Raw genomic sequence first — 27880 nt, forward strand, 5'->3', positions numbered from 1 at the left:
CTGATAACCTAGGATAACATCTGTTAATCTGAAGTCATTAGGTTGTTCAAAAATAGATCTTAATCAGTGTGGGCCCTACGACCAGATACATGGCTGGATCTAGATCTCGGGCGTGCTCGCCGGCGGTTTAGAGCCAAGTCAGCCTAATTTTATTCGGAATCCCTCTAATTTATTATAAAATCTAAATGCCCAGTATACACTTCCGGTTATAAACAGACGAAGTTGAGTGTAAGTATCAAAATACGTCGTTTTAGCAATGGAATTAGTCCATAGACTTCTCAATCACATTTACATCTATCACTTCATTCCAGTGTCATAAATTATCTATACATTTAGCAAGGTCCGAATTCTGTGACTCCGATTTTTTAGCTGAGATTGAGAACCATCATGAAGTTGCAGCAAACTCCCACTTGGCCTGTTCCCCACTCAAATGATTGTTCCACCGAACAAATTAACCAACGAATAATTAAATAGAAATGTGGAAGTTATTACCGTCTATATATCATATCTACATATGTGATAGGGAAAAAAACCAATGCAATAACTGACAAAAGGACGATATACATTTGACTCTGACACATAGATTACATACTTTATGAATTGATTGTTGAGAAATATTGTGTCGTTCAGATAAACAGTATTTATATAATTATTGGGTCAGATTTGGATACTTCTACTTCATAATGACCATGCACCCTCAACATGATGAAGATTTTGTCATCTGGTGGTGTGATTAATACCAAGGATAAATATACAATGGATTAAAAAATGTAAAAATGAAATTTTTGGTATGTTTGTGAAGGCTGGTTTGAAAGCTTCGAGTTTGGTGATTTTACAAATATCTAGAGGTAAACTGTTCCAATCTGATATAGTTTATGGGAAGAAAGCTTGTTTTCTTATTTGAGTTTTACATGAAGGGACTTGAAATCGAAAGGAGTGAACATGAGGTGCCTGATGGGATGTGTAGGAGCTACAAACTTAGTGTGTCCTTGGATATTGCTATTTGATCTTGCACTTGCAGAGAGTGCAAAGGTGCATATCCTTATGTCGCTTTTCCTATGCTGGCCAACCCAAACTGCTCAGTATTGATCTGACACTGGACATGTTCCTGTGTCTGTTAGTGACAAAGTGGGCTGCCCTTTGTTGGACCATCTTCATCCGAAGTATCAGTCTTTGCGTATGGGATTTCAAGCACTATAGGCATGTTCTAAAGATAGCCTTGCTCACTGTAGCTAAGACCTTATTATAGACATTTTCTTTCAAAGATGTTGAGCCTAGTTATTTTCAAATTTCTTAAGGAAGCCCAGAGTGGAAGTGGCTTTATTACAAATTTCTTGAATTTTCACGCGTCAATGCCGCGATGTCTCGGGTTACTGGATTCCCTAGCCTGCGTATGTACCCTTAGGAATCCTTGTATTATATACTGCTACAGCATTAGTCTTACTAAGCTAATTACTGAGGAAAGCGGGCTTGCTGAATGCATAAGTTGTTCTTGTTTTATTATCATTGTGTTACACATATGCATGTAATGTTGTTTGTAATTTGCTATCGATCCTTGTTTGTGGATGTAAAAATGCAAATCAAATGAATTGAATTAAGATATGGTTTAACAGTATTATCACAGCTAGATTTGGTTAATGTATGCACCTGTACATATATATATATAGTTATATACATAGTTTTTCGCTTTATATCAGATGAATGATGCGGATGTTGTCAAACGCGAGGCTAAGGAATCTGAATTAATCAGACTTCTAAAACCTAGTTTGAACAGTGCTCATTCAAACTGTTGCTGAACTGTTTTTGTTGTATGTAACATTATAGTTGAATGTTGACTTTATGGTACTTTTTTACGGAAGCATTATAATATATGTAGATGTAGCTCAATCGGTTAATTATATATATATAATGGCACTGTCTTTTGCTCAGCACATGGCGTGTTCGAATCCTACCGAACACAACAAATATTTTTATATTTTCATGTTTTGTCTTTTATTTAATCCAACATTGTATTCTTTGTATTCTTCCTCATTGATTGTTTATATCTTGTCTCTTAGCAAATGACGTCATAATAAGTTCGTCAATAAACAGTCTGAAGGGCTCCCTTGAATCGGGCGAAAGCGCTCACTAGTCAGTCGTTATTGTTTTTATTTCTTATAGATTTTGTCCGTAAGAATTTTTCTTTAAATTTATCATATATATAGTTATATACCTTATATTTACCTTTATATAGTACGTTTGTGATTATCTCCTTCCAGACATTGTAGATGATGATGGGGTGCTGATGATCAGCTGGTATCATGGGGAACCAGTTAACAGGGATAGCTCCCTCTCAGATCCAGCCGGTGGAGCAGTACCTTAATGATATTGCTGATTATGACTTTGAAACAAGGTACACGTTTCGTTTCATTCTCTCCAACTGCTGCCAACTCATTTCACTGATATTAAATATATGACCATGATATTGCAGGATTGTAAAGGTTTATAACCCATTTTAAAAGCTGTCTCATTAGATGAGCCAGTTTCATTTTGTTTAAGTAAAAGTTTTTGTACAGTAAAATTGAAGTTGAATGTGTTGTTTGAATGTAACCAGTACTAAATAAGGAAAAAATAATGTATGTTTCAGGTACGCATAGTCCGCTAAACCTGCCTATATTATTAGGCTATAAAAAAACTTAAGCCTAATAACATAGGCAGGTTTACTGGACTAATTAAGGTACCCTTACCTACCCTAGTTGTTACCTCTAACCCTGATTATTTTGTTTTTAGATGACTCAACATAAATGATTACATGGTATGGCAGGGCAGTAAATGACCATTGTTTAACTGTTATTACTAGTGATCATGACTAAATGAAAAAAATAGAAAACATTTGGACATTTAGTGCAAGCATACAAAGCCTTCATTTTTTTTTATTTCACTTCTAATAAGTTTTCCCCACCTTTCAGCCTTGGAAGTACCAGATTCTTTAAAGTTGCTAGAACTAAAACAAAGGAAGGATTGGCTGTAGTCAAAGTATTTGTGATACACGATCCATCACTGCCACTTGCAGAACACAGAACCAGACTAGAGGGTAGGTAGATATGTAGGGCTTTTCTTTGGTAGTTCATAGAAAGATACGCATACGCTTTTAAACTAAGCACATAATTCACTTTTAGTACAGTAACTGATATGCATTAAATATTAATAGAATTGTCCGCAAAAGTTTGTACTTCATACTTCATCTAAATTATGGTATATTTATTTCAAATTTTTTTTATCTGAATGTGGTAGCTTGTAACACTCTTACTTCCAGTTCTTTATATGAAAAACTGAATATTGTTAAATATAACATGTAGAAACTATACAGTAAATCATTATGAGTAACACATGCAAACTCACAAGTTCTATGCATGTAAAAATAAGTGGAAACATTATTATTTTCTGATGGTTTACATTTGTTTCATTTAGATATTCGTCTCCGGCTCCATGGAACTTCAAATTGCCTACCATTCCAAAAAGATGTGGTAAGTAATTTCTCAGGATGTAAAGATGAACTGTTTTGGTTCAACAGAAAATGAAGAAATTTCCAAAAGAAAATTTAGAATTGCAAGTACATGTATTTAAAGGAAACCAAAATCATCAAAGCAAAATTTTGATTTCACATAGACAAAACCAAAATTAATTTGACAATTAAAAAAATCTTAGAATCAGAATAAATACATTTTTGAATTTTCAATTGAATTGTTGATGATAAAGGAAATGTTTCCTTTCAAAGCAATATTAAAAAGTTTTATATACATGTGTGTATATTTTATATTTCCACAGCAATCAGACAAAGCTGCTCTTCTGTTTCGCCAGTATATCAAAGACAGTCTATACGACCGGATCAGTACCCGGCCCTTCCTCAACTCTATGGAGAAAAAATGGCTGGCTTTTCAGTTACTATGTGCTTTGAACCAATGTCACAAATTAAAGGTAAAAAGTCAATGGTTTCTGGCCCCATTCTGCCATTATATGAACTCATTTTAGTATTGGAGTTTGCATGTTCTTGATCTCCCCACATTTGGTGAGACTCGCCACTAGTATACCTCAGATGTTGGAGTATTTATCGTGTTGATCTGTCCCTGTTTGATAAGACTCGCCACTAGTATACCTCAGATGTTGGAGTATTTATCTTGTTGATCTGTCCCTGTTTGATAAGACTCGCCACTAGTATACCTCAGATGTTCGAGTATTTATCGTGTTGATCTGTCCCTGTTTGATAAGACTCGCCACTAATATATCTCAGATGTTGGAGTATTTATCTTGTTGATCTGTCCCTGTTTGATAAGACTCGCAACTAAATATATCTCAGATGTTGGAGTATTTATCGTGTTGAATCTGTCCCTGTTTGATAAGACTCACAACTAATATATCTCAGATGTTGGAGTATTTATCGTGTTGATCTGTCCCTGTTTGATAAGACTCACAACTAATATATCTCAGATGTTGGAGTATTTATGTTTCCTGTTGTAGGTTTGTCATGGCGACATTAAGGCGGAGAATGTTATGGTGACCGGCTGGAACTGGTTATTACTGACAGACTTCGCCAGCTTTAAACCAACATATTTACCAGAGGTTAGTTGGGAGAAACACAATTTTCTTATTAAAAAATCTAAAAATACCTTTATGAAGATATATTTGAAAAACTGACTTTTTATAAGAATACACATTTTGTAGGTGCTCCCTGCTCTGAATAAACCAAAGTTTGAAAAGAAGTCGGTAAAGATGGCGAGAGCATAGGACCTTGTTGATTCAAATTAATTTTGTATCTTACTATAGATTAGAAATATCCTTACTATATTTAAGCTCATTAATTTGAAAGAATTCAAGATTGATTTACAGTCTTTTTCAAATACCTTATACAATCTTTTTGTGAGCAAAAATTAATTCATTTTTAAAGATGCTCCACCGCCGACAGAGCATAAATGATATTCATCATTTGAACAATAATGATGTCTAATCGTGTTTATTTATGCCTAATTAACACAAAAAATAATATAGAATTATTTATTTCATCTTTGGTGCTTGCGCAGTCAGTACTTCGTTCCATATAGGATATAGTGCCACAGTATTTTTTTGGGATGCAATTAATTATTTTTCATATTTTTAACTTGAAGTATAATTAGAAGCTCAAACTTTTCAATGATGGTAATGGTGTATAGTAAGTAACTTTTGTAACTGAAGAAAAATACTTAATCGTTTGATCCTGTTTTTGATAGTGAAAAAATACCATTTGTCAACGGTGGAGCATCTTTATTTGTTTGCATTTTCTGTCACACGGCCTCCGCTAAATCTATTTCTATGTTATTTGTAACAGTGATTCACCATTACCATATTGTTGTATTGTAGGATAACCCTTCCGATTTCTCTTACTTCTTTGACACGTCCCGGAGACGGACATGTTACATTGCTCCAGAAAGGTTTGTGGAGAGTGGGCTGAAGAACCTAGAGACTGGAGGACAGACTGGTAACCTTGACCTTGCCTCTACCAGTGAGGTCAAGGCCGGTGAACTCGCACCAGCCATGGATATATTCTCAGCAGGGTAAAGATATTTGTTTGAGAGCTATAAAGAATTTTGATTGCTGGAATTTTGAAATGACATGCAAACAATTCTATGCAAAGCAAAACTTCTATGCAAAGAAAAATCAATCGGTCTTTTTAGAGAATCTGTTTGTAGCTCACATCATAGTCTAACTTCATATTTACAAACATTTGACCTGGTTCATATCATCTGTGAAAATTGTTGCTAACATTCATGGAAATGAGAATTGATTTGAGACACAATATTGTTACTACACAAATATACCAGACAGAGCAGGCCAGTTATGTGACATAGGAAGTACAAAGTTTTACCTCTTCAACTCAAACTGATACTATAGGAATTCCATGTTTAGTTTGAAATGTTTGTTGGCCGAAACTAAATTTTTAGCGAGGTTTCACTATATCATTTGCTCAATTTGTGTTCAATCTATATCTTTGTCTTTATAAATGTGTTAAACAAGCTGACTGATTTCAGATGTGTGATCACGGAACTGTTCACTGAAGGTACAGCGCCATTCGACCTGTCACAGCTATTGTCTTACAGACATGGGGAGTACAGCCCGTGGAAAGTCCTGGAAAAGATTGAGGACACTAGTATCAGGGTAAGACTAGCGACAGGGTAAGACTGCCACTTGCGACGCTTATTTAGCAGAGTTTGATTGACTTGCGACGAACCTTATTTAGCAGAGTTATAGCCGTTTAATTTAATAAGAAAAAAAATTATTTCTGCCATTTCCCTGCAGCAATACCTCTTATAAATATTAACCGATTTTCTTCAAACTTGGTAACAAGGTCAAATGGCATAAGGGCTTGGCCAAGTTCGATTGCCAATTTTGGCCGACATTTTGTAGTGGAGTTATGTACTAAAAACGTCATTTCTTTTCTTTAAAGTTAGTATCAAAGTTAAATGCCTTAAGAGCTCAGCCAAGTTTAATAGTCACTTTCAGCAGACATTATTTTACACATCATACTTCCGAATAAGACTTCAGTTCATTTTTTCATGTTTCAACCAAGGTTAAATCTAACCTCAATAATGTTTACCTACAATATGTCATGAAAGCAGGAGATGGAAATTCCACGAAATTGCTTGTTGTAATTTATTATATGAACCTAACAAAAGTTGACACAGTGTGAAGGATTTGATACTACTGTTGATCAGGATCTGGTACGACACATGATAAAGAAGAACCCCGCACATCGAATGTCTGCCGAGGAGTACCTCATTCAACAGAGGGGCAAGGCTTTCCCTGAATATTTCTACACATTCCTGAAACTATATGTACAGAGATTCGCTACAGCACCTATACTACCGCCAGATGACAGAATCAACAGGTTTGTTAATACATGTTTACATATAATGTATATGTAATTTTTTAAAGTGTAAGATCTATAAACACATAAAAGAAAATCAATTAAGAAATAGATTTTTATTTTGTTGAGGTTATGAGGGTATAATGATTATGGAGCATGTGTAAATTATGATGACGTTTAAAATTTAAACGGGCTACATTAAACGGGCTACATTATCATTATACCCTCATAATCTCCACAAAGTAAAAATTTATTCCTTATATTTTTCACCGTAAACGAATATCATTTATTCTCGCAACAGTTGCATATTTTTGTTATTAATATACCCATATTTTTTTCTCTCACGTCATTGTCAACTAATTCAATTGAACAGCTGATTGGAATCGAGTCATTCATATGTTACCACCAAAATTTGGTTACGACCCCACTTTGCTACGCCAGAGACTATTCCCGTAATAATAGAATCGCTGCACGTGTTGTACTATCATTATACACTGATAATAATAATACTAGAAAGCATGGTTATTAATCACATGTCAGAGCAAACTGTAAATATTGTAAAGTAACTTTATATGTTATTTCACAGAAATTGTTGTTTATGAACATCTTTTGATTTTATGTTTTGTTTAGATTGAAGCGAGACTATGACCAGATTGTGAAGAACCTGTGTTTGGATGAAAAGAATCCTGAACAAAACACAGGCCTAGTTCTCATTATATGTCTGCTTGGGTCTAGTGCTAGGAAACTACATGTAAGTATGATGACGCCTAGAATCTATTTTGTTTGGATGCTTTATGATATATATGGATCAGCATATTTCCAATTTAATTCCAAGTATTTTGTTGCTCCTGACAAAATTGTTTACATACCAATATTAAACTTTACTGCCGTTCTATTATAAGATTGCACGATTGTGCTACAGTACTAGTGTATCGACTCATCACTGTAGTAGATTACATCGCTACACTTGTTACAGGTGAAGTGTCTATGTAACACGCATTGTGATTGGCTGACAGTGTGTATATAAATATAAACGTTACACAATCTAATTGTGCATCCGCAAAAAAAAACACCCCAGTTTAAAATGGCCCCAATTTGTGCCATCGGGCCGTTGTAAGAACGTCGAAAAACAATTACAAATGTTCAAATAAATAAACTTCTGGGAAAAAAAATGTTAATAGAAGTATTACGCTGTAAAAAAAATAACGCTGATATAGAATTCGCGCTGTAAAAATATACATGACTGTTTTGATCAGGTTTTTTTTTTCCAGTAGTACACCTTTTGAATACACATCGTAGCTCATGTTACAGAAGAAAGCATGGCCGTTTTATGTGGAGACGTTAACTTCAAATGCATAAGAAATGATTAACTTTTTTGACGAAGCAATAATGATTTTGGAAATCCTGTGTTTGCGCACGGAGATATAATTGTGATGGATGATAATCTTCCAACAACCATACTCTCCACAGTACAATGTTGCTGAGTACGTATTTCATGCCATGAAATTCAGCTTCGCAAAAATCATTTGTATTTATTCGAGCTCACAGAATTAGCTATCATTGATGCCCTGTCTGAGATTCCTGATTCGGAACTTAGCCGCTATTATGGACTGTGTGGTTATGTTTGATATTAACATAAAACAGAGAAATCTCTGGTATAAACAACTGTTTTATATTTCGTATTTCACTGAAACAGGTTTAATGTGCACACACGTTTTCTCTTCTATTTTTAGATCAACTCAGCCAATCACAATGCATGTTACATAGACACTTCATCTGTAACATGTAGCAATGTAATCTACTACAGTGAGTCGATACATTAGTACTATAACACTATCGTGCAATCTTATGATAGAACGGCAGTAATACTTAGATTATTCCAGAGGAGATCGGACTATAAATAGTGTCAAGGCATATACAGTGTATAAGTAATAAGATGAATAAATGTTTTCAGTTTTTTTGTGTAGCATGTAAACATTCCATTGGTTTTGAATTGTAATTGATTATCATAATTTGTTGCTATTTCTGTTTCAGTTTTGCAGTTCAAAGCTAATTGCATTAGAACTACTTCTAAAGTTTTCTAAGTTCCTAACTCCAGATTTAATCCTGGATCGGATCATTCCATATATGGTCAGTGTGCCTTGTTTATATTGATTGGTCAGTTTCTCTTTCTTCATTAGATTAGATTGGTCAGTCAGTGAGAATTCTTCTGATTGGTCAGTCAGTTAGGAAGCAGATAGTAGATTTTGAAATCTTAAGATATTGATATATGTATGAGTCCCAAATTAAAAAAATAATCTGTAAGAATGCTTAATTCAGATATTTCTTTTATATGTAATGCTAAGTTATGATATTTCCTAACTTTTGACTTTTTGCATACTTATTCACAAAAAAAACCAAACAAATTCAATATAATAATGCCATAAAAAGTCTGTTTCTTACATCACTGCTATCTATTTAAGAAAGTCTTTTATTGTAAACCATTTCTGAAATTTAAAGTTATAATCTTACCCCCAAACTTATCTTTACTTTGACAAAACGATCCAATAAGCGCACAGAGCGTTTAATAAATTTAAACAAATAAAAGGGACTTTACTTAATAACCAAATTTTGATAAATACTTATAGGGACGGGAGGTTCTTATTGGGTCAAATACAGTAACGATGTTAATGTATTGTTGTTTATAGTTGTTTTTCACCAATGACCGATCAGCTCGAGTGAGAGCGGAGACCATTAGGGCTATAACCCAGTGTCTGGTCGGAATTAAATCTGTACCACGAAGGTCAGTTATCTGTCGTAGTTTAGGGATCTTATTTAAACACTTGTATATATCATATCGAAAGTTTCTACATATTGTATTTCATGGATCGATTATTGATGAATAATTCTCTTTTGCATTAAAAGTTAAGAAATATATATTTAAACTTATATTGGATCTTAGAAAAGCTAGCATTCAACTTTACAGTCTATATTTATAGCAATACAATATTATTCACAAAATTAAGGTTGTATGTATATAAACAATTCTGGAGGCACATATGAAGTATAGTTTTAATATCTGTTATTTTCTGTATGAATTCATGTATACAAGTGACAAAGTCATGAGTTTACATAACATCAACATTAAAGCTATCTATCACATTCGTTCCTTGAGAGATAAAAGACCTGGATATTTTGGATAAGTTCAAGTAATATACAAATCATATTGATGTCAGAGAGAACTTTAAACCATTACTGGTACCATATATGTTTTATACATAGTGCCCGTGTGCATCAGTGTGTATTGCGACCATCAATGTCCCTTTCTCTTCCATTTCAGTGATGCTAATGTTTTCCCAGAGTATATATTCCCTAATTTGGTAAGTCTTCCTGCATCTCTTCATTAACTATATTTGATGTCTTTTCACTCTCTACTATAACGTAAAGTACAATGGGTTTCTAAACGTTCATCATTTGCCGTCTTCAACCCTAACTGCATTTGTGGCTTCAGATGTTATGTGAGACTTAGTAAATAGACCCAGAAATTAACTAACCTAGTTGTGACACTAAATCACATATAAGATTTATTAGATACTGTTGGATGTCAGGATATAAAGAAGAATTATTTCGGTGTTAACATTATATATCCCTTCTTTTATAGACCCATCTGACACAGGATCCTGCTACCATGGTCCGAGCTACGTACGCCGAGAACATCGCACAGCTGGCAGAGACAGCTCTCGGGTGAGTAGAGTATTATAGGGTTATCATTCAGGTAACTCACATTGGCCCGGTCGTTTGGCCAATGTATCAGACCGAAGTCTAATAACAGGACCAAAGTGGAAGTCACTGATTAATGATACTTTTATTAATTAACTACTTTCCCAATCAATAGCAATCTTAAATTCATAAATATACACACAAAAAAAACAAACAAACAAAAAAAAAAAAAATGATTAGATTTACCAAATTTTTAATCAAATTAAAGTTTAGTGGATTTCTTAAAACATGACATTCGGACACGGAATTACCAACTTTTTCATGCTAAGATACCACATAATTGTCTACTGGCTACCTCTATTCAGCATTAAATCTGTTGAAAGTGATCAGGTTTTTATCAGCATCAAAAAACTTGTCATTTTTGACCTTGTCAGCTGCATGTACAAGGTCTTCTGTAATGCCCCACAATTGTATTACTGATGAATAAGTTGTAATGTTCAACAACGAGTTGACTGATACATTTAAGGCTACAATAACTAGTTAAATCAACACGATAATAAGTCATTTAACGTGAAGCATATGCTATTCCTACCGTGAAATGTCCCTGTGTCTGTCTGTTGTCAGATAAACTATGTTAATCGGAACCCCTGTTGTATACTGTAGTCATCAAAAAGAGTCTGGAAATGTTTCGGATGCCAATGCATGCATGCATTTCAATATTGGCCTAGATTGTCGTTATTAGCCCAGTTTACCGATATTGGCCCAGTTTTGCTATTATAATAACAGGACAGTTTTTTTCATATTATTACCAATATGAAAGAAGTTAATTAATAATAGTTTTAACAATACCACTTTGACCATTGGCACTGTTTACACTGTTTTCTTTAATTCTGAATGATGGATCACTTTTAATTTCTAAATTCCAAAATAATTGTAAGATTTCTATAAACATATGAAGTAATTTATATGAGTATTTTAAATTTGTTTGTTTTTACTTTGACTTTTCACAATAGATTAAGGTTTCTATCCACAAAATGAAATAATGATTTGATGCTAATATCAATTGCTTTGACTTGAAATAGTGTGCTGGAAATGATGCAGCTACAAGAACGTTGGAAGAAAGTGTTGAGAATGAAAACTGGATTTATAGAGGAACCTCCAGTTTATTGTCGCATTTACTGAACAATCGCAAAATGGAAATTCATTTTTGTTGCCTGCATTAAGTGTTTGGATAACACCGAGAAACTTCCGAAATGACGAGGCTGCGTTACGATTTGGCCGCGTTTATATCCAAATTAGCCTAGTTCAAAGATCCGGCCAATAACGAGAAAAAGGTCGGCCCAATATCATAATTCATCTATTGGCCGAGTTTTGCCAAATACAGCTGAGGGTTTTTAACAATACCACTTTTGACCATTGGCACAGTTTTACACTGTTTTCTTTAATTCTGAATGATGGATCACTTTTAATTTCTAAATTCCAAAATAATTGTAAGATTTCTATAAACATATGAAGTAATTTATATGAGTATTTTAAATTTGTTTGTTATTTACTTTGACTTTTCACAATAGATTAAGGTTTCTATCCACAAAATGAAATAATGACTTGATGCTAATATCAATCGTTTTGACTTGAAATAGTGTGCTGGAAATGATGCAGCTACAAGAACTGGAAGAAAGTGTTGAGAATGAAAACCTGGATTCTGAGGGTGCACTCTGCCAGGTAACTGAGAACAGTTTTAATCTTGAGACATTTTAGAAGAATATGTATACGGGTGATTTGGCATTAAGTTTTCATATATTTGTATGATGAGAGAGAAGATGATAATGTATAAACCATTAAGAGCTACTTTCTTTTGTTATTTTGTAGGCGAGCTATGACATGGAGCTACTCTCCCTACAGGAGACGATACAACAGAAAGTGGTCACTTTACTGAGTGACTCGGACAATGTGGTGAAGCAGGCTCTGCTGGAGAATGGAATCACCAGACTCTGTGTGTTCTTTGGCAGACAAAAAGGTGATTAGTACAGTCTTATCAAGTATGTTACATGTAGGATGAGATGTGATGGGGGCAGAACAGGATATTTTATGTTGATATTAAACTTTTGTTATTTCATACAGAATTTTCATCATTATAAAGTCGAAATGGCAATGTATATTGCATAGTTTTTAACCTCCAGCCTTTTGGTAATTTTTACTTTATTTTTTTTTTACAGCTAATGATGTTCTGTTGTCCCACATGATCACATTCCTAAATGATAAGGTAAGCGTGTACTTGGTCAAATTAACTGATATTAATAGAAAGAAAATTCTAAAAAGTTATTTGGCTTATATTGTATGTTGCAGACATAATAAGCTCACCTGGCCCAAAGAGCTGATGAGCTTAATTATGTCATGGTTCAGCGTCCATCGTCTGTCTATCTGTTGTCCATCATTCGTCCATCGTCTGTCCATCAACATTTCCTTTAAAGCGCTACTAGTCATAGAGTTCTGTATGGATTCTAACTAAAGGGGAACAAAGTTTGTATAAATTTTGGCTCTGACCCCTGGGGGCAGGAGGGGCGGGGCCCAATAGGGGAAATAGAAGTAAATCCTATAAATCGCTATTAGTCATAGAGTTCTGCATGGATTGTAACAAAATTTTGCAAAAATCATCCTTGTTGGAAGGGAACAATTTTTATATTAATTTTGGCTCTGATCCCCCGGGGGCAAGAGGGGCGGGGCCCAATAGGGGAAATAGAAGTAAATCCTTTAAATCGCTATTAGTCATAGAGTTCTGCATGGATTGTAACAAAATTTTGCAAAAATCATCCTTGTTGGAAGGGAACAATTTTTATATTAATTTTGGCTCTGATCACCGGGCAGGAGGGGCGGGGCCCGATATTGATAAATCCTTTAAATTGCTCTTTGTCATAGAGTTCTGCATGGATTGTAACAAAATTTTGCAAAAATCATCCTTGTTGGGAAGGGGTACAAAGTTTGTATAAATTTTGGATTTGAACCCCCAGAGGGCAGAAGGGGTGGGGCCAAATAAGGAAATAGAAGTAAATCCTTTAAATTGCTAGTATATAGTCATAGAGTTGTGCATGGAATGTAACCAAATTTGATCCGAATCATCCCCTGGGGAATAGGAACAGAGTTTGTATGAATTTTGAATCTGACCCCCTGGAGCAGAAAGAGTAGGGCCGAACAGGGAATTAAAGGTAAATCTTTAAATTGCATCAGAAAAGAAACAATGATCCTGTATTCAGAACATTACTTAGCATTACAAATCAGGTGAGCAATACGGGCCCTCTGGGCCTCATGTTCTTAATACAAACTTATTCTTTTAGACCAGACCAAAATAGATATTCAATGCTGATATCATATTTATTTCACTTCACATTTCGTCTTTTCAAAACAGTTTTTATGTTGCATTTCATTTACTGCCTTTTGAAAAGTCTTTGATAACACAAACTTGTATATATTTCAGACTGACTGGCATCTGCGCGGTTCCTTCTTTGGTAACATAGTGGGCGTTGCAGCATATGTTGGCTGGCAGAGCTCATCCATCCTAAAACCTTTACTGGAACAGGTACTATAATTTATTTAGGAATCAACCTCAGTGTGGTTATATTGGCACAGAGTTTTAGGAAACATGTTTCAAAATGGATTATGTAAACATAGAGATTGCATGGTAACCAATACAAGCATTTTCCATTATGTGAGTGTGATGGGGAGATGTCACCGGTTGATATATTCTGTTTAACTTCATAAAAAGACAAAACTTTCTATGAATAACTAATTTGGATTCATGTTAAGAACAGCTATAGTCAGAAACACAAACCCTTTGCATGATTTGAACTATAACTTTTGTCAGGTTTAAAGCTATGTAAAAATTCCTCATGCCTCTTAGGCTTGACAAATTCCAAGGACGTATATGAGAAGGATAAGTCACACTGGGTTTTGGGGGAGTACAACGTAGGAGCTTTTGTGTTTGTGCACTGACCGTGACGTTGGGCGACGACCGCTTTCCTTTGATATCTGCCGGCGCAGCCTTTGATGTATCTTGCGGATGCGAGGGTTACCGTCTTACTTTCTGAAGCGGGGCCGTCATTTCATGAGCTGTCGTACTTTTTAACGAAAATTTAAGACATATTTTCTAAATTTTCCGTCCCTAAAATAAGTAATAAACGTTATAAAATTTAATAAACTTTACATTGGTGTTTCGTTTGACTTTTTATTCTCGGTTCATAGGCGTCTCGTGTGGTGTTTAGTAGTGTAAAGAAACAGTCACAAATCCTTCTCACTTATGAATCCTTGACAAATTCTAATCCCAAAAGTGAGATAATGTTTTAATTAGTTACATTAGCATTTTGTTGTGATTGTTTAGTGTTCATCACCTGCTAAAAATGCCTGATGTGCAAAGAAAACTGAAATTGTGAAATACTATGTTCTTTTTTATTAAGAAATCCAATGCACGGGATATCTTATCTTTATTTAAGGGCCTGAGTGACCCAGAGGAGTATGTCGTACATAAAAGTCTGGGTGCGTTGAAGTCTTTAACTGAGAAATCCAATGCACGGGATATCTTATCTTTATTTAAGGGCCTGAGTGACCCAGAGGAGTATGTCGTACATAAAAGTCTGGGTGCGTTGAAGTCTTTAACTGAGCTTGGACTGATCCAGAAAACAATGCTACAGGAGTTCCTACATGAGATAGTACCTTTCCTGGCCCATCCTGTGAGTATATATGTCTTAAATTGGTGTCTTCAGAGATGACATAGATAAAGAATTTCTGTAACAGTTTTACCGGGTATTTAGATTTCCAATATGATGTACCCTGGTAATGAAAATACATGCATTTAATGACACATTTTATATGTTTAGGGAATCTGGATCCGCCAGGGGGCTGTTGGTTTTATCTCTGCATTATCAAAGACGTTTAACATCGCGGATAACCACTGTAAACTGCTGCCTAGTCTACAGCCATTCCTAAACCAGTCCATCCTGCAGGTGGATAAAGAGGTAGGGTAATGTATTATATCACTGGTACACACTGTTAAAACCAGTCCATCCTACAAGTGCATAAAGAGGTAGTGTAATGTATCATATCACTGGTACACAGTGTTAAAACCAGTCCATCCTACAGGTGGATAAAGTGTAAAGTCATGTATTATATCACTGGTACACAGTGTTAAAACCAGTCCATCCTACAGGTGGATAAAGAGGTAGAGTAATGTATCATATCACTGGTACACAGTGTTAAAACCAGTCCATCCTACAGGTGGATAAAGAGGTAGAGTAATGTATTATATCACTGGTACACAGTGTTAAAACCAGTCCATCCTACAGGTGGATAAAGAGGTAGAGTAATGTATTATATCACTGGTACACAGTGTTAAAACCAGTCCATCCTACAGGTGGATAAAGAGTTAGAGTAATGTATTATATCACTGGTACACAGTGTTAAAACCAGTCCATCCTACAGGTGGATAAAGAGGTAGTGTAATGTATTATATCACTGGTACACAGTGTTAAAACCAGTCCATCCTACAGGTGGATAAAGAGGTAGAGTAATGTATTATATCACTGGTACACAGTGTTAAAACCAGTCCATCCTACAGGTGGATAAAGAGGTAGTGTAATGTAATGTATTATATCACTGGTACACAGTGTTAAAACCAGTCCATCCTACAGGTGGATAAAAGAGGTAGAGTAATGTATTATATCACTGGTACACAGTGTTAAAACCAGTCCATCCTACAGGTGGATAAAGAGGTAGAGTAATGTATTATATCACTGGTACACAGTGTTATAACCAGTCCATCCTACAGGTGGATAAAGAGGTAGAGTAATGTATTATATCACTGGTACACAGTGTTAAAATCAGTCCATCCTACAGGTGGATAAAGTGTAAAGTAATGTATTATATCACTAGTACACAGTGTTAAAACCAGTCCATCCTACAGGTGGATAAAGAGGTAGAGTAATGTACTATATCACTGGTACATAGTGTCAAATATGTAAAATCTCATAGTCGGTCAGAAAACATGTCATATCTCAAATGGTATTGATTATGCAGGAAAAGGTCGAATTTGTGCTCACAGAAATTTTTTTTTATCTCTTAAACAACAAAAAAGGTGTTTAAACATACCAAAAACAGTATAATAATTTATGATCCTAAATATCCTATTGGTAAATACTTATCATTTATTAATGTATTGTGATATTTATATTAACAGATATACCTGTTGAATGCCTTATCGGACCCTGTCCCCAGACCAGTGTTTGATTATGTGTTGAGGTGTAACACGCTTGACCGACTCTTTGACATGCTCCAGAAGCGACAGTATATGAGGAGGCATGGACACAAACTGTCGTACCCAGAACTTGACGAAACTATGTCACTGGTAAGGGTTTGGCATCAATTACCTAATACTTAAAAGAAAGCTTTCTTTATGCTTTTACCAACAGACTCTAAAACATCTCTGGATCATGTGTATCTTCATTCTGATTAAAACCATGCTCTTCAAGTAAAATATCTATCTCTCCCGAGGGATTTAATGTTTTGTTTAAGAAATAACATAAGAGCAAGTCATCCCAGCTACAATGTATGCAAGTGATTAATTTTGGAGATTTTGGGAGAAATTTTTGCGGAATAAGCTAAAAGGAAAAAGGTAGCCAATTGTTAATAAAAGTGAATTAAGAAATATGTAACCTTTAATTTATAACACAGTTATATCTAAATAATATTTTTAAAATGTTTTTGTTGTTGTAGATTTTTAGGAAGTTGATATCATTTGGTATGACTGAAGCACATGAAGATAAAATATTTGTAAGTTTTTGTATGAAGACTAACCTCCAAATTAGCCTAGTCAGGAATTTCCTGTCTGTCCACAATTGGTTTTTAGGTATATTTTCTTTAATTGGAAACTACACATGCTTATAGCCTGTGGTATTTAGATGTTTGACAGAACATAATTGTTTTAAGAAATCAAAGGTGTCCATTAACAGAAGTTTCAAAACTAGGGACTGAACAGCTGTTTCAAGTAATAAATGCCCTCTATGATAGGCATCAGGTTTCTAGATGTTATTCCGTTTCTTTATTGAAGTATTTTAATTTTCAGGCGATGAAGGAGTACATTCTAAAGCTACACAGAGCCAGGGCCGGGTATGTCACAAGATAAAATAAGTCATATATAACACAAACTGTTGTGCAGGTCTGGTATAATACAGAACAGAGCTTAGGTCAAAGTTATCACAGTCCTTGGTTTGACATTCATTATCAGTAAACTATTGAATTGTTGTTTGGTATATATTTTTTTCTCACTGAACAAAGACTTATATAATCATATTACAATGATTTAAATACAGGCTTCATTTCTGGTTTTAATTCTAGATCATCAGAGAACAATAGTTCCAGTGAGTCTAGTGACAGCTTCAAGTCAGGAATGTTATCTATTGTGGGTATTGGTCGGAGTATTACCCGGAGACATGCAGACTTACTGAAACCCAAGGAAAATAAGGACACACCCGCTACACCGCCACGGTACGTTATAACTACTGTAGAAATAACAAAAATAAGGATACACCAGCTTCACCACCACAGTACGTTAAAAATACTGTAGAAATAACAAAAATGAACTTAGATTGTCTGAAACTAGGTAAAGTTACATCAAGGGTAAGCAATTCTGCCATGATTTGTGTAAGTGAAAACAGAAAACCAAGGGAGACAATTGTATTGAAGCTGTAAAAGAACTATTTTCATGCAGCAGGTTATCACAATAACGAGAGGCTGACTTGATTTGCACTCTTCTCAGAAAGTCTTTTTGAAGATCTTTCATTTCTTAGATGGAAGAGCTTTCTAGATGTAGATGAGGGCAAGTCAAGATGTCCTCAAAGCTTTAAAGAAAATATACAAAGGGAGACAACTCTTTACCATATATGTTAAGGCTTTAATTGTTGCAGAAGTCATAAAGAGTATGTTAATAAAACTGACAGGTTTTATAAACTTTGATTTGTATACCTTGATTTGACACCTTGATTTGTATACCTTAATTTATATACCTTGATTTGTATACCTTAATTTATATACCTTGATTTATATACCTTAATTGATATACCTGGATTTATATACCTTGCTTATTAATTTAAAAATATTTTTTGGACATTTTAAGAAGGAAGAAAAAAGCCCCACCACTTGAACATTCAATATCTATGGTGAGTTTGGCACAGCCACACACAGTTCTGGATATTTATGTGAAATTGTTATTGTGAATTTTGAATGGAGCTACATGTACTCAAACCTTGATCATATAAAATATTGCTAGCAGAGAGATTTATAACAAAGACAAAATGTGTAATTATGTAGACTTGACAGACAGCATAATAACAATAATTATTATTCCAAGACTGTTGGCATATAATAAAAATCGCTTTCAGAAGCTTCTAATCCTTTAATATATATTCCAGAATGCTGAATGGAAGAGTATGTTTGGTTCTAATGACTCTGCTGCCTCTCTTGGTTCGTCCCCTAAGTTGAAATCCTCCGTAAAATCAGAAACACCAGACAAGAGGTCTGTACTTACAGCCAGTACCGTCAGTCAGTCATCGTCGTCGTCCTCCGGCAGTTTTGTTACCATGTCACCAGGTCAGGTGACTCTCTCCGACCTCTCCAAGTCATCAATGTCACAGAACCCAGAGAAAAGTTCCTACAGTAAGTACAGATAGGACTACTGACTCTAACCTGATAAATAGGACTACTGACCCTAACCTGTTCATATTGCTTGACTGATAGGACTACTGCCTCTAACCTGTTCATATTGCTTGACTGATAGGACTACTGACCTCTAACCTGTTCATATTGCTTGACTGACTCTAACCTGATAAATAGGACTACTGCCTCTAACCTGTTCATATTGCTTGACTGATAGGACTACTGACTCTAACCTGTTCATATTGCTTGACTGATAGGACTACTGACCCTAACCTGTTCATATTGCTTGACTGATAGGACTACTGACTCTAACCTGTTCATATTGCTTGACTGATAGGACTACTGACTCTTACCTGTTCATTTTGCTTGTTGAAGATTTTTTTCCAAAGTTAATAAGTTGTTATCAACTTTTACTGTGTTGGAAATATGTTTATTTAGGACTAGTGGAAAGCCTGTTTGCTGTTATTCTATTCATAGTTGCTCAAATAAGTTCTTGATTCTCTCTTCCACAGCTAGATGTATACCACCCTGTTAACTAGACCTACATAACTTGGTCTATGATTCTCTCTCCCACAGCGAGATACCATCCCTGTAAACTAGACCTACGTAACTTGTTCCATGATTCTCTCTCCCACAGCGAGATACCATCCCTGTTAACTTAACCTACGTAACTTGGTCCATGATTCTCTCTCCCACAGCGAGATACCATCCCTGTAAACTAAACATATGTAACTTGGTCTCCCACAGCGAGATACCATCCATGTAAACTAGATCTATGTAACTTGGTCTATGATTCTCTCTCCCACAGCGAGATACCATCCCTGTAAACTAGACCTTCATAACTTGGTCCATGATTCTCTCTCCCACAGCGAGATACCATCCCTGTAAACTAGACCTATATAACTTGGTCTATGATTCTCTCTCCCACAGCGAGATACCATCCCTGTAAACTAGACATATATAACTTGGTCTATGATTCTCTCTCCCACAGCGAGATACCATCCCTGTAAACTAGACCTATATAACTTGGTCTATGATTCTCTCTCCCACAGCGAGATACCATCCCTGTAAACTAGACCTATATAACTTGGTCTATGATTCTCTCTCCCACAGCGAGATACCATCCTTGTAAACTAGACCTTCATAACTTGGTCCATGATTCTCTCTCCCACAACGAAATACCATCCCTGTAAACTAGATCTATATAACTTGGTCTATGATTCTCTCTCCCACAGCGAGATACCATCCCAGTAAACTAGACCTTCATAACTTGGTCTATGATTCTCTCTCCCACAGCGAGATACCATCCCAATAAACTAGACCTTCATAACTTGGTCCATGATTCTCTCTCCCACAGCGAGATACCATCCCTGTTAACTAGACCTGTGTAACTTGGTCTATGATTCTCTCTCCCACAGCGAGATACCATCCCTGTAAACTAGACCTTCGTAACTTAGTCCACAAGCGACGAGATCAGTATTCTGCTGATGTACTCACTAAAGACTTACTGGAGAACATTGCCTGGGAAAGTCGTCCTCCACCCAGTAACTGGAAACCCAAGGGACTTCTTGTGGCTCACATGCATGAACATCGAGCAGCTATCAACAGGTACTCTACTGTCAATCAAACTTCTCTGACCATGCACTGTCTCCTCTAAAGACTTGTTCTATGACAGATTTATATTTTTAATATGCATTGTAGTTGTACTAAGGGATATGGAACAGTTCTAGTTAAAGACAAGACAAAGTACTCTTGATGATAACTAAAGGAATTATAATCAAGATGTAATAACTTGTTCCTAAATCAAACACTGTTGAAATAGTTCAATCTGTAATTTCAAGGATGAATGATTTAAAAAAGATTATGAAATATATTGTGTTGATTTGCTGATATAATAATTCACAAAATAAACTTTGATACACGATTATGTTGTTAGGATCCAAGTGTCACATGACCACCTATACTTTGCGACTGGATCAAATGATGGCAATGTGAAGATCTGGGAATGTGAGAAACTGGAAGGCAAGAGTGTGGCGAACAGGTCTAAACAGACACTCAACAAACAAGGTACTGAAACATAATGTTCGTAAATAAGGCCATGACCCAGTTTCATCAACATTCCTTAACTTTAAGGAATTCCTTAATTAACTTATAATTCTCTGTAGAAAAGCACTACAAAAGTTAAGGAAAAATCTTAAGTTATAGAGCCTTCCTTATAATCTGTAATGCTTTCCTATGAAGAATTTGAAATGAAGGGATTCCCTATATTTAAGGAATGTTTTTGACACTGGGCCCAGCTTAAGTTATTTATAGTTATGCTAATGAAGAAGTATAAATTCCAAAGAATTATCTGTTTAATCTAAGCTAAGGGCTACATTTATTTAGTCATTATCCAGCAAGTTTTATTATACCTTCAAGTCGACTTATTGGTATTATAACATTTGTAATCAATGTTCTGGTATTCTGATATTCTTGTACACATTCATTATGCAAAATGTTTGTACCCCTGATGTCAAAATGTTCGACGAACGATAAATGACAATTCCTAAATACATGTGTTACAGGAGGACATATAAAGAGCCTGGTGTTCTGTGAAGGTTCCCTATCACTGGCCTCAGCCTCCGATAATGGAACTATATACCTTTATAGGTAGGGAACTCATAATCCAAAGGATGCAAACAATAGTAATATGAGAAAACCTTTTATCTCACACACTAGCTTTCATTTCAGTGGCCACTTATGATTCACAAAAAAAGAGAAATAGATTATAGGGAGTTATTTACTGATTGTTGATATCTCGAGAGATTCTGAAGATCATGATCACAATTTTTAATGTTTTGTGTAACAGAAATTATTTTTACGAAAGAGTTGTTTCCCTTGGATTTTTTTTCTCTGACTTCATAATTGATAAAACTTTGTGCTGTATTACAGTGTACTACAAAAACAACAATATGGTTGTGTTTATCTACCTAATATTCTGCTTGAGCACTCATCCTCATTTCAATTATATCTTTCTTTATTTTGATTTTGTGATAAATATTTTAGAATTGAGACAGGGAAAGCCAATCTGATAAATGACTTACAAGTGAATAAGGAGGATTACGGACAGGTAGTGGATATCACACACTTTGATACAGGTCAGATTGGCTTAGAGCATCTTATTTGGTGATGACCTAAAACTTTAAACTTATGATACACCCCTGTAAATTCATTAAAGACTATTGCATGCATAGAGTTAAAGTTCAAATGTGTTATTAAACAGAGTTAAAAAGAAAAGTTTCCCAAAATAAGTCTCTTTTAGATCATGTGTTGATAAGGTACTGTGATGATAAAAACTTCAATGGAATCACTGTTTCAAACTTCATCATTTATTTAATTCAACATTGATAGAGAGAAATGATTGTCATGTCACTTTACTAATTTTACCAGTTTAATCTATTGGTTTCTTTGTTTAGTTGTTTGGATTAATTTGGATTTGATTGATCTGCTAGTCTCTGTGAGGTATTAATTTGCTAGGCTTGAATTGTAAGGGGAGATAATTTGCTTGTAACATGCATTTGTAAGGGGAGATAATTTGTTTGTAACTGGGATTTGTAAGGGGATAAAGTGCTTGTAACTGGGATTTGTAAGGGGAGATACTTTGTTTGTCGCTGTGATTCGTAAGGGGAAATAATTTGTTTGTTGCTGTGATTTGTAAGGGGAAATAATTTGTTTGTTTTCATGATTTCTAAGGGAAGATTCTTTGCTAGTCTCTGTGATTTATATATTTGACTTTTCCTCGTAGGTGCCCAGTCTGTACTTGCCTATGCTACTGTGAACGGCTACCTGATTGGTCGAGATCTTCGCTGTAATGAGGAGGTGTGGAAACTGAAGAACGACCCAAAAACAGGTGGGAATTATATGTAACTGGTCAAACGTGTTTATTTCAATATGTATTATAACATTGATGAAATGTAATCATGGATTTATGTACTTGTAGGTCTGATCTCGTCGTTTGCGGTCCATCATTCTCAGTGCTGGCTGGCCGTGGGGACTAGCAGTGGTACACATGTATGTTGGGACCTACGCTTTCAGCTCCCTATAACCTCCATCACACACCCTACAGGGGCCAGAGTACGTAAACTGATAGTCCACCCGAAGGAACAGTCCTGGATCATCTCGGCCACACAGGGTAACAATGAGGTGTCTATGTGGGATGTGGAGACCGGTGCGCGTCAGAAGGCACTGTGGGCCAGCTCGGCACCACCCCTGTCACAGAATCAGGTACAATACTAACAATAGACTTCTGGGCCAGTTTGACACCACCTCTGTCACAGAATCAGGTACAATACTAACTTATGGTTTGGTCACAATGATCGGCTGATATCTGGGAATATGGGGTAATCGGGAGTACACCTCTGGTTTTGACCATTTTCATTGGACAATACCGGTAAAAAATTTTGTCACAACTCATTTACATAAAAAGGAAGCCGTGCGGTAATCGTACGACGTCTGTTTCCAAACAGAATTTTTTGGGGGACAACAAAGCAGTGAATATCGACAGAGCATCTAATACTAATCAGCCGATTATTTAAGCATTAAACTATCTTCCTATGGCATCTATGGTCTAAATAGATGCCATAGGAAGATAATTTAATACTTATATTTACATTATCAACTCATTTTAAGCTCTCTGCATTATTGTAGTCTAAGCTAGACCAGGAAAAGCGTTTATCAAAGACGATTTAATCCACAAGATGGAACAGTCATTTTGACAGTGATCAGTTGACGTTACCATGTCAACTTTAGTGACGTCATAATGGTCACGTTTTGGGTTTCAGTTATACCATCATATCCTTCACTTTGCCTTGGTTAATTTATATTGTAGAAGTGACACGGAAATGTAAATTTCATAAGATGTCCGGGCAATAAACGGCCAATTTTCTGCACACCATACGCATATCTTACGGATAATGAACTATAGTTGCACCAGGCCTGGCCGAATGTCTTGCGTTGTGATTGCCACTCGATTCCCGACCGGATATTGGACGATACTTAAACGATGTGTGAAGGATATGTGGCCGGTTATGGAGATGTACGGGACACCGGAGAGATTTTAACTTCGAGTCAAAACTCTTCGGACACCTTCCCCATGCTGCTTGAGAGCCCCGGCCACCGGCCGGCCATATCTGGTGTCCTGTGGGGAACCGGGCTAAAATGGCTCAAAATCATGCCGGGAGTACATCCTAAGCCGATTCGGAAGGGGTTGTGACCAAAGCATAAGTCTTCTGTATTAATAAATATAGACTTACAATCTTCAATGAGTAGAAAATTTTGTTGTTTTTATGTTGCTTTGGAAAACTACTTCTAACCATACTGCATCTTGCTTAATGGGACAATTCAGTCTAAAGAGTACATTAAAATTTGCATATAAATTAGATAAGTTGGTTTTACCGTGATATGCCAGAAAAGCCCACTGTAGTGAAATGTATGTGAAATGTTCAAGCTCACTTACTGCCAGCCATTACACATAGTGGTCAGATGTCTTGTATACCGAACCCTGGCCCTTGCCAATGAAGTAAAGAAATTTTTGTCTAGAACTGCTCAAATTGCTCTTACAGTAGCGTGTTTACATTATTAGATGCATGTTCATGTTAAAAAATAGTTTCATCAACTCCTCAGTGGTTATGTATTGTATTTGTTTAACATGCGTGGCTTTGGCTCGGGTATGGGTACAGTGTACATACTTAATATACTTAACAAAATTTTGTGAAATTTGTCATTATTTCTTGTAATATGTTTCATAAGGAATGTAGAACAATGCATTAATGTCATATTTTGCTTCGTTGTAATGTAACATATATAGCCCTTTAAGATAAGATCCAATGCCCTTATTAGTTAATATTTAGCAAGTTACACTTTCCAACCAGCAATGATTATTAAAAAAGAGAATCTTTATGTATTTCTTTATTAAAAATGATCAAATATTAAAACTGATCAAAACATAGAATTTCAATGTGTTTCTTCTTTCCAACAGACCAGCAGTCATTCCATCTATGGTATGCACATGGCGGTGACAGACAATAACGTGTTTATGTTGACTGGGGGTTCAGACATGAGGGCACGATTCTGGGACATTACCTACCCGGCCAACTCCTTCATACTAGCCTCAGCCGCGGGGGACAACCAACATACAGGGGCAAGCTACAGGTACAGCTCAAGTCTAAACAATACATAAACACTTAATATTTTATAGTTAGATTTTAGAGATTATTAATTTAGTTTCCCCACACGGAGGGGGGGACTTGTGTTTGCTCTGTTTCTTCTTCTTCTTCTTCTGGTTCTTCTTTTTCTGTCACTACTTTGTCCGACCATTTTCTCTAAAACTATAAGTCGGATCAACATGAAATTTTGGTAGGTCATTTCTTGTTACCGGCAGATGTGTCAAACAGTTTCATTTTTTCTGACCAGCATCCAAGATAGCCTTTTATTGTTCAAAATTGAACTGCTTATAGATATTTAACTACTGGTCCAATTTGCCTGGAATCGGTTGAATATGTGGTTTAAATAAGATTTAAAATTTCTAAAGTGAAAAATACCATTATTATTAGTAAAAAAAGTTTTGTGACTGTTTCAAATATTCTAAAACCAGTTAGAGTTATCTCCCTTTATTCACTGCTCTGCAGGGATCTGTTTTGGGTCCAAGTTCATTTTTGTTGTAACTAGTGACATAAAACTGTTTTGAAGTCATTTTTTGGGCAACTATTGCAGACCAGAAACCAAGATGGCTGCCACGGCATGCGATTGGTCAAAACTGAACCAAAAGGAACATGGTTGAGAACACAAATCTAATACAATTATTATAGGCATTGCTGTGGCTAATATATTAACTTTAAATGATGTGACTTATTTTGTTTTGCGAATTAGAATTTATTTACTGGTAAAACAATGACATGTGATCATTCAGGGTAGGTCACTCTTGTCAAATTAGGCTCTGTGGCAATTGGGGGAACTTTATGTGACAGCACATCACAATTAGAATTTATTATATATGGTGTTCCCTATTTATGTTTCTTTATACATATATTCATAACTGTTTCAGGATATTAGTACAAAAGCTGAAATCTTGTTTAAAAGACTTAATATTCCAAAGTAGAATATTCTAGAGATTACACAATGTTTTTGTTGTTTATGTTTCACATATATATAAATATTCATAGCTTGACTCAAGAAGTAAGTAGATATAATGATAGTTCTAAGTTTATTCAAAGTTTCAAGCAAGTATTGAAGTAAAGATAAGTTTTCTGTGTTAATTCCATTACAGATCTCGGCTGATAGACGGTACAGAAGTGATACAGGAAACCTACACTAAGAAACAGGTGAGTAACGATGACATTCCACGCCGCGGACCAGAGGCGCCTTCCCAGGGTCACCACGACATCATCAGCGACATCAACTTATGTCAAACGTCACAGTGTCTTGTCATCACAGCGTCCAGGGACGGTGTCGTCAAAGTCTGGAAATGAGGTCACAGTACTGTGTTTACTGACATCAGAATAACTCATGATGGTGATTATATGAGGACAATCATGGCATTATGCCATCGTGAATTTATTTCAATGACTACAAAATGGAATCAGGTGGTAGTTTAAGTCTGCCATCATATTGTGGAAATGATATCGAAGATGGAATGGAGATTGGCAATGAGAACATAATACAAATGTAATGTTAAATTTCCTTTTGTTGATTTCCTAATTCGACTAGTTAGTGCCATTACACTTATGGCAAGATGATGGCGTTTTCCAGGGTGCTTGATAATATTTCAGAAGGTAATAGGACCAATTAGCATAAAATGTGATAATTTATTTTCAATATTGAATAGTACGAATATGTTTAGTTTGCCAAGTTAGGCCAGGAGGAATGTGTGCAATAGACATTGAGTAAGTCCAGAGTATGTGTACGGATTTATCATGATTGCTATACCATCCTTCATGTACGTTAGAAGAGAAGAACTAATCAAATAAGGTAACTAACTCTGTGTGTATATTTAGAATTTACAAAAAGTGCTTGTACGTTTACATAAACTGGACAAAATATTAGACAATAGGTGGTGAAATCAATAAAATCCAAAGGGTGATATATTTTACTTTTGTCTGGCTTGTTGTACTCTTAAAGCTTCATGATATTGGTACGATGCATTGTAAAATGATTTGTGAGAATTAAATTTTATGTATAAATATGTTGCGTGTGTTCTTTATTTTTATGTGACCAAAACCAGAGATAGACTACAGGCAACACAATTCCATAATCCATGGTTTATAGCTCAAATCGAATCTTTTATTTTGAACAACTGGTAATGTAACGGTAGATGTAACGTTCTACCAAATACCCATATTATTTACATATACTTGCAATGCAAGTTTGCGCGATGTTCTAATGTCTTAAGAACAATCACAACTCAGATTTGTGTATATGGGACCAAACGTTTCAACATCATTTCCATAGCAGAGGTTTAAATTCATGTAAAGAAGTAAAACAAGGAGGCATTATCCCCGGCTCCCTGCAATTGGTATGAAATCCCAAATACATGTACATTTATATATCAAGCTCAAAGTAAGTTATTCAAGT

The 27880-nt window shown here is 35.5% G+C and overlaps 1 protein-coding gene across 2 annotated transcripts; it reads left to right on the top strand.

Moving 5' to 3' along the window:
* Positions 1–110: 110 nt before the first annotated feature.
* LOC138315471 (phosphoinositide 3-kinase regulatory subunit 4-like) lies at positions 111–27493 on the top strand. 2 transcript variants are annotated; one of them, XM_069256522.1, is made up of 34 exons: positions 111–228; positions 2259–2392; positions 2949–3073; positions 3451–3506; positions 3808–3957; positions 4498–4599; positions 5374–5567; positions 6042–6168; positions 6726–6898; positions 7508–7628; positions 8912–9007; positions 9565–9659; positions 10197–10236; positions 10518–10600; positions 12217–12298; positions 12446–12593; positions 12793–12839; positions 14049–14150; positions 15163–15297; positions 15445–15582; positions 16800–16967; positions 17336–17392; positions 17685–17728; positions 17957–18106; positions 18735–18777; positions 19030–19273; positions 20692–20881; positions 21210–21340; positions 21838–21922; positions 22319–22410; positions 23058–23162; positions 23253–23536; positions 25290–25462; positions 26577–27493. In XM_069256522.1, the coding sequence occupies exons 2-34, from the start codon at positions 2301–2303 to the stop codon at positions 26776–26778; spliced, it is 4074 nt and encodes a 1357-aa protein (XP_069112623.1). In that variant the 5' UTR covers positions 111–228; positions 2259–2300; the 3' UTR covers positions 26779–27493. The 2 variants fall into 2 exon arrangements, with proteins under 2 accessions (XP_069112623.1, XP_069112632.1); XM_069256531.1 differs by lacking the exon at positions 26577–27493 and having other exon boundaries at positions 23253–23595; positions 25290–25426.
* The last annotated feature ends 387 nt before the right edge of the window (positions 27494–27880 follow it).

Source organism: Argopecten irradians, chromosome 1 (assembly GCF_041381155.1).
Source record: "Argopecten irradians isolate NY chromosome 1, Ai_NY, whole genome shotgun sequence".
Lineage (NCBI taxonomy): Eukaryota > Metazoa > Mollusca > Bivalvia > Pectinida > Pectinidae > Argopecten > Argopecten irradians.

What these genes read in the sequence shown, in the direction of transcription:
- LOC138315471 (XM_069256522.1), top strand. Translation starts at nt 2,301, where the DNA reads ATGGGGAACCAGTTAACAGGGATAGCTCCCTCTCAGATCCAGCCGGTG. An exon ending in ATGGATATATTCTCAGCAGG is followed by an intron (nt 5,568 to 6,041) that starts GTAAAGATATTT and finishes GACTGATTTCAG; the next exon opens with ATGTGTGATCACGGAACTGT. An exon ending in CACATGAAGATAAAATATTT is followed by an intron (nt 17,393 to 17,684) that starts GTAAGTTTTTGT and finishes TTTAATTTTCAG; the next exon opens with GCGATGAAGGAGTACATTCT.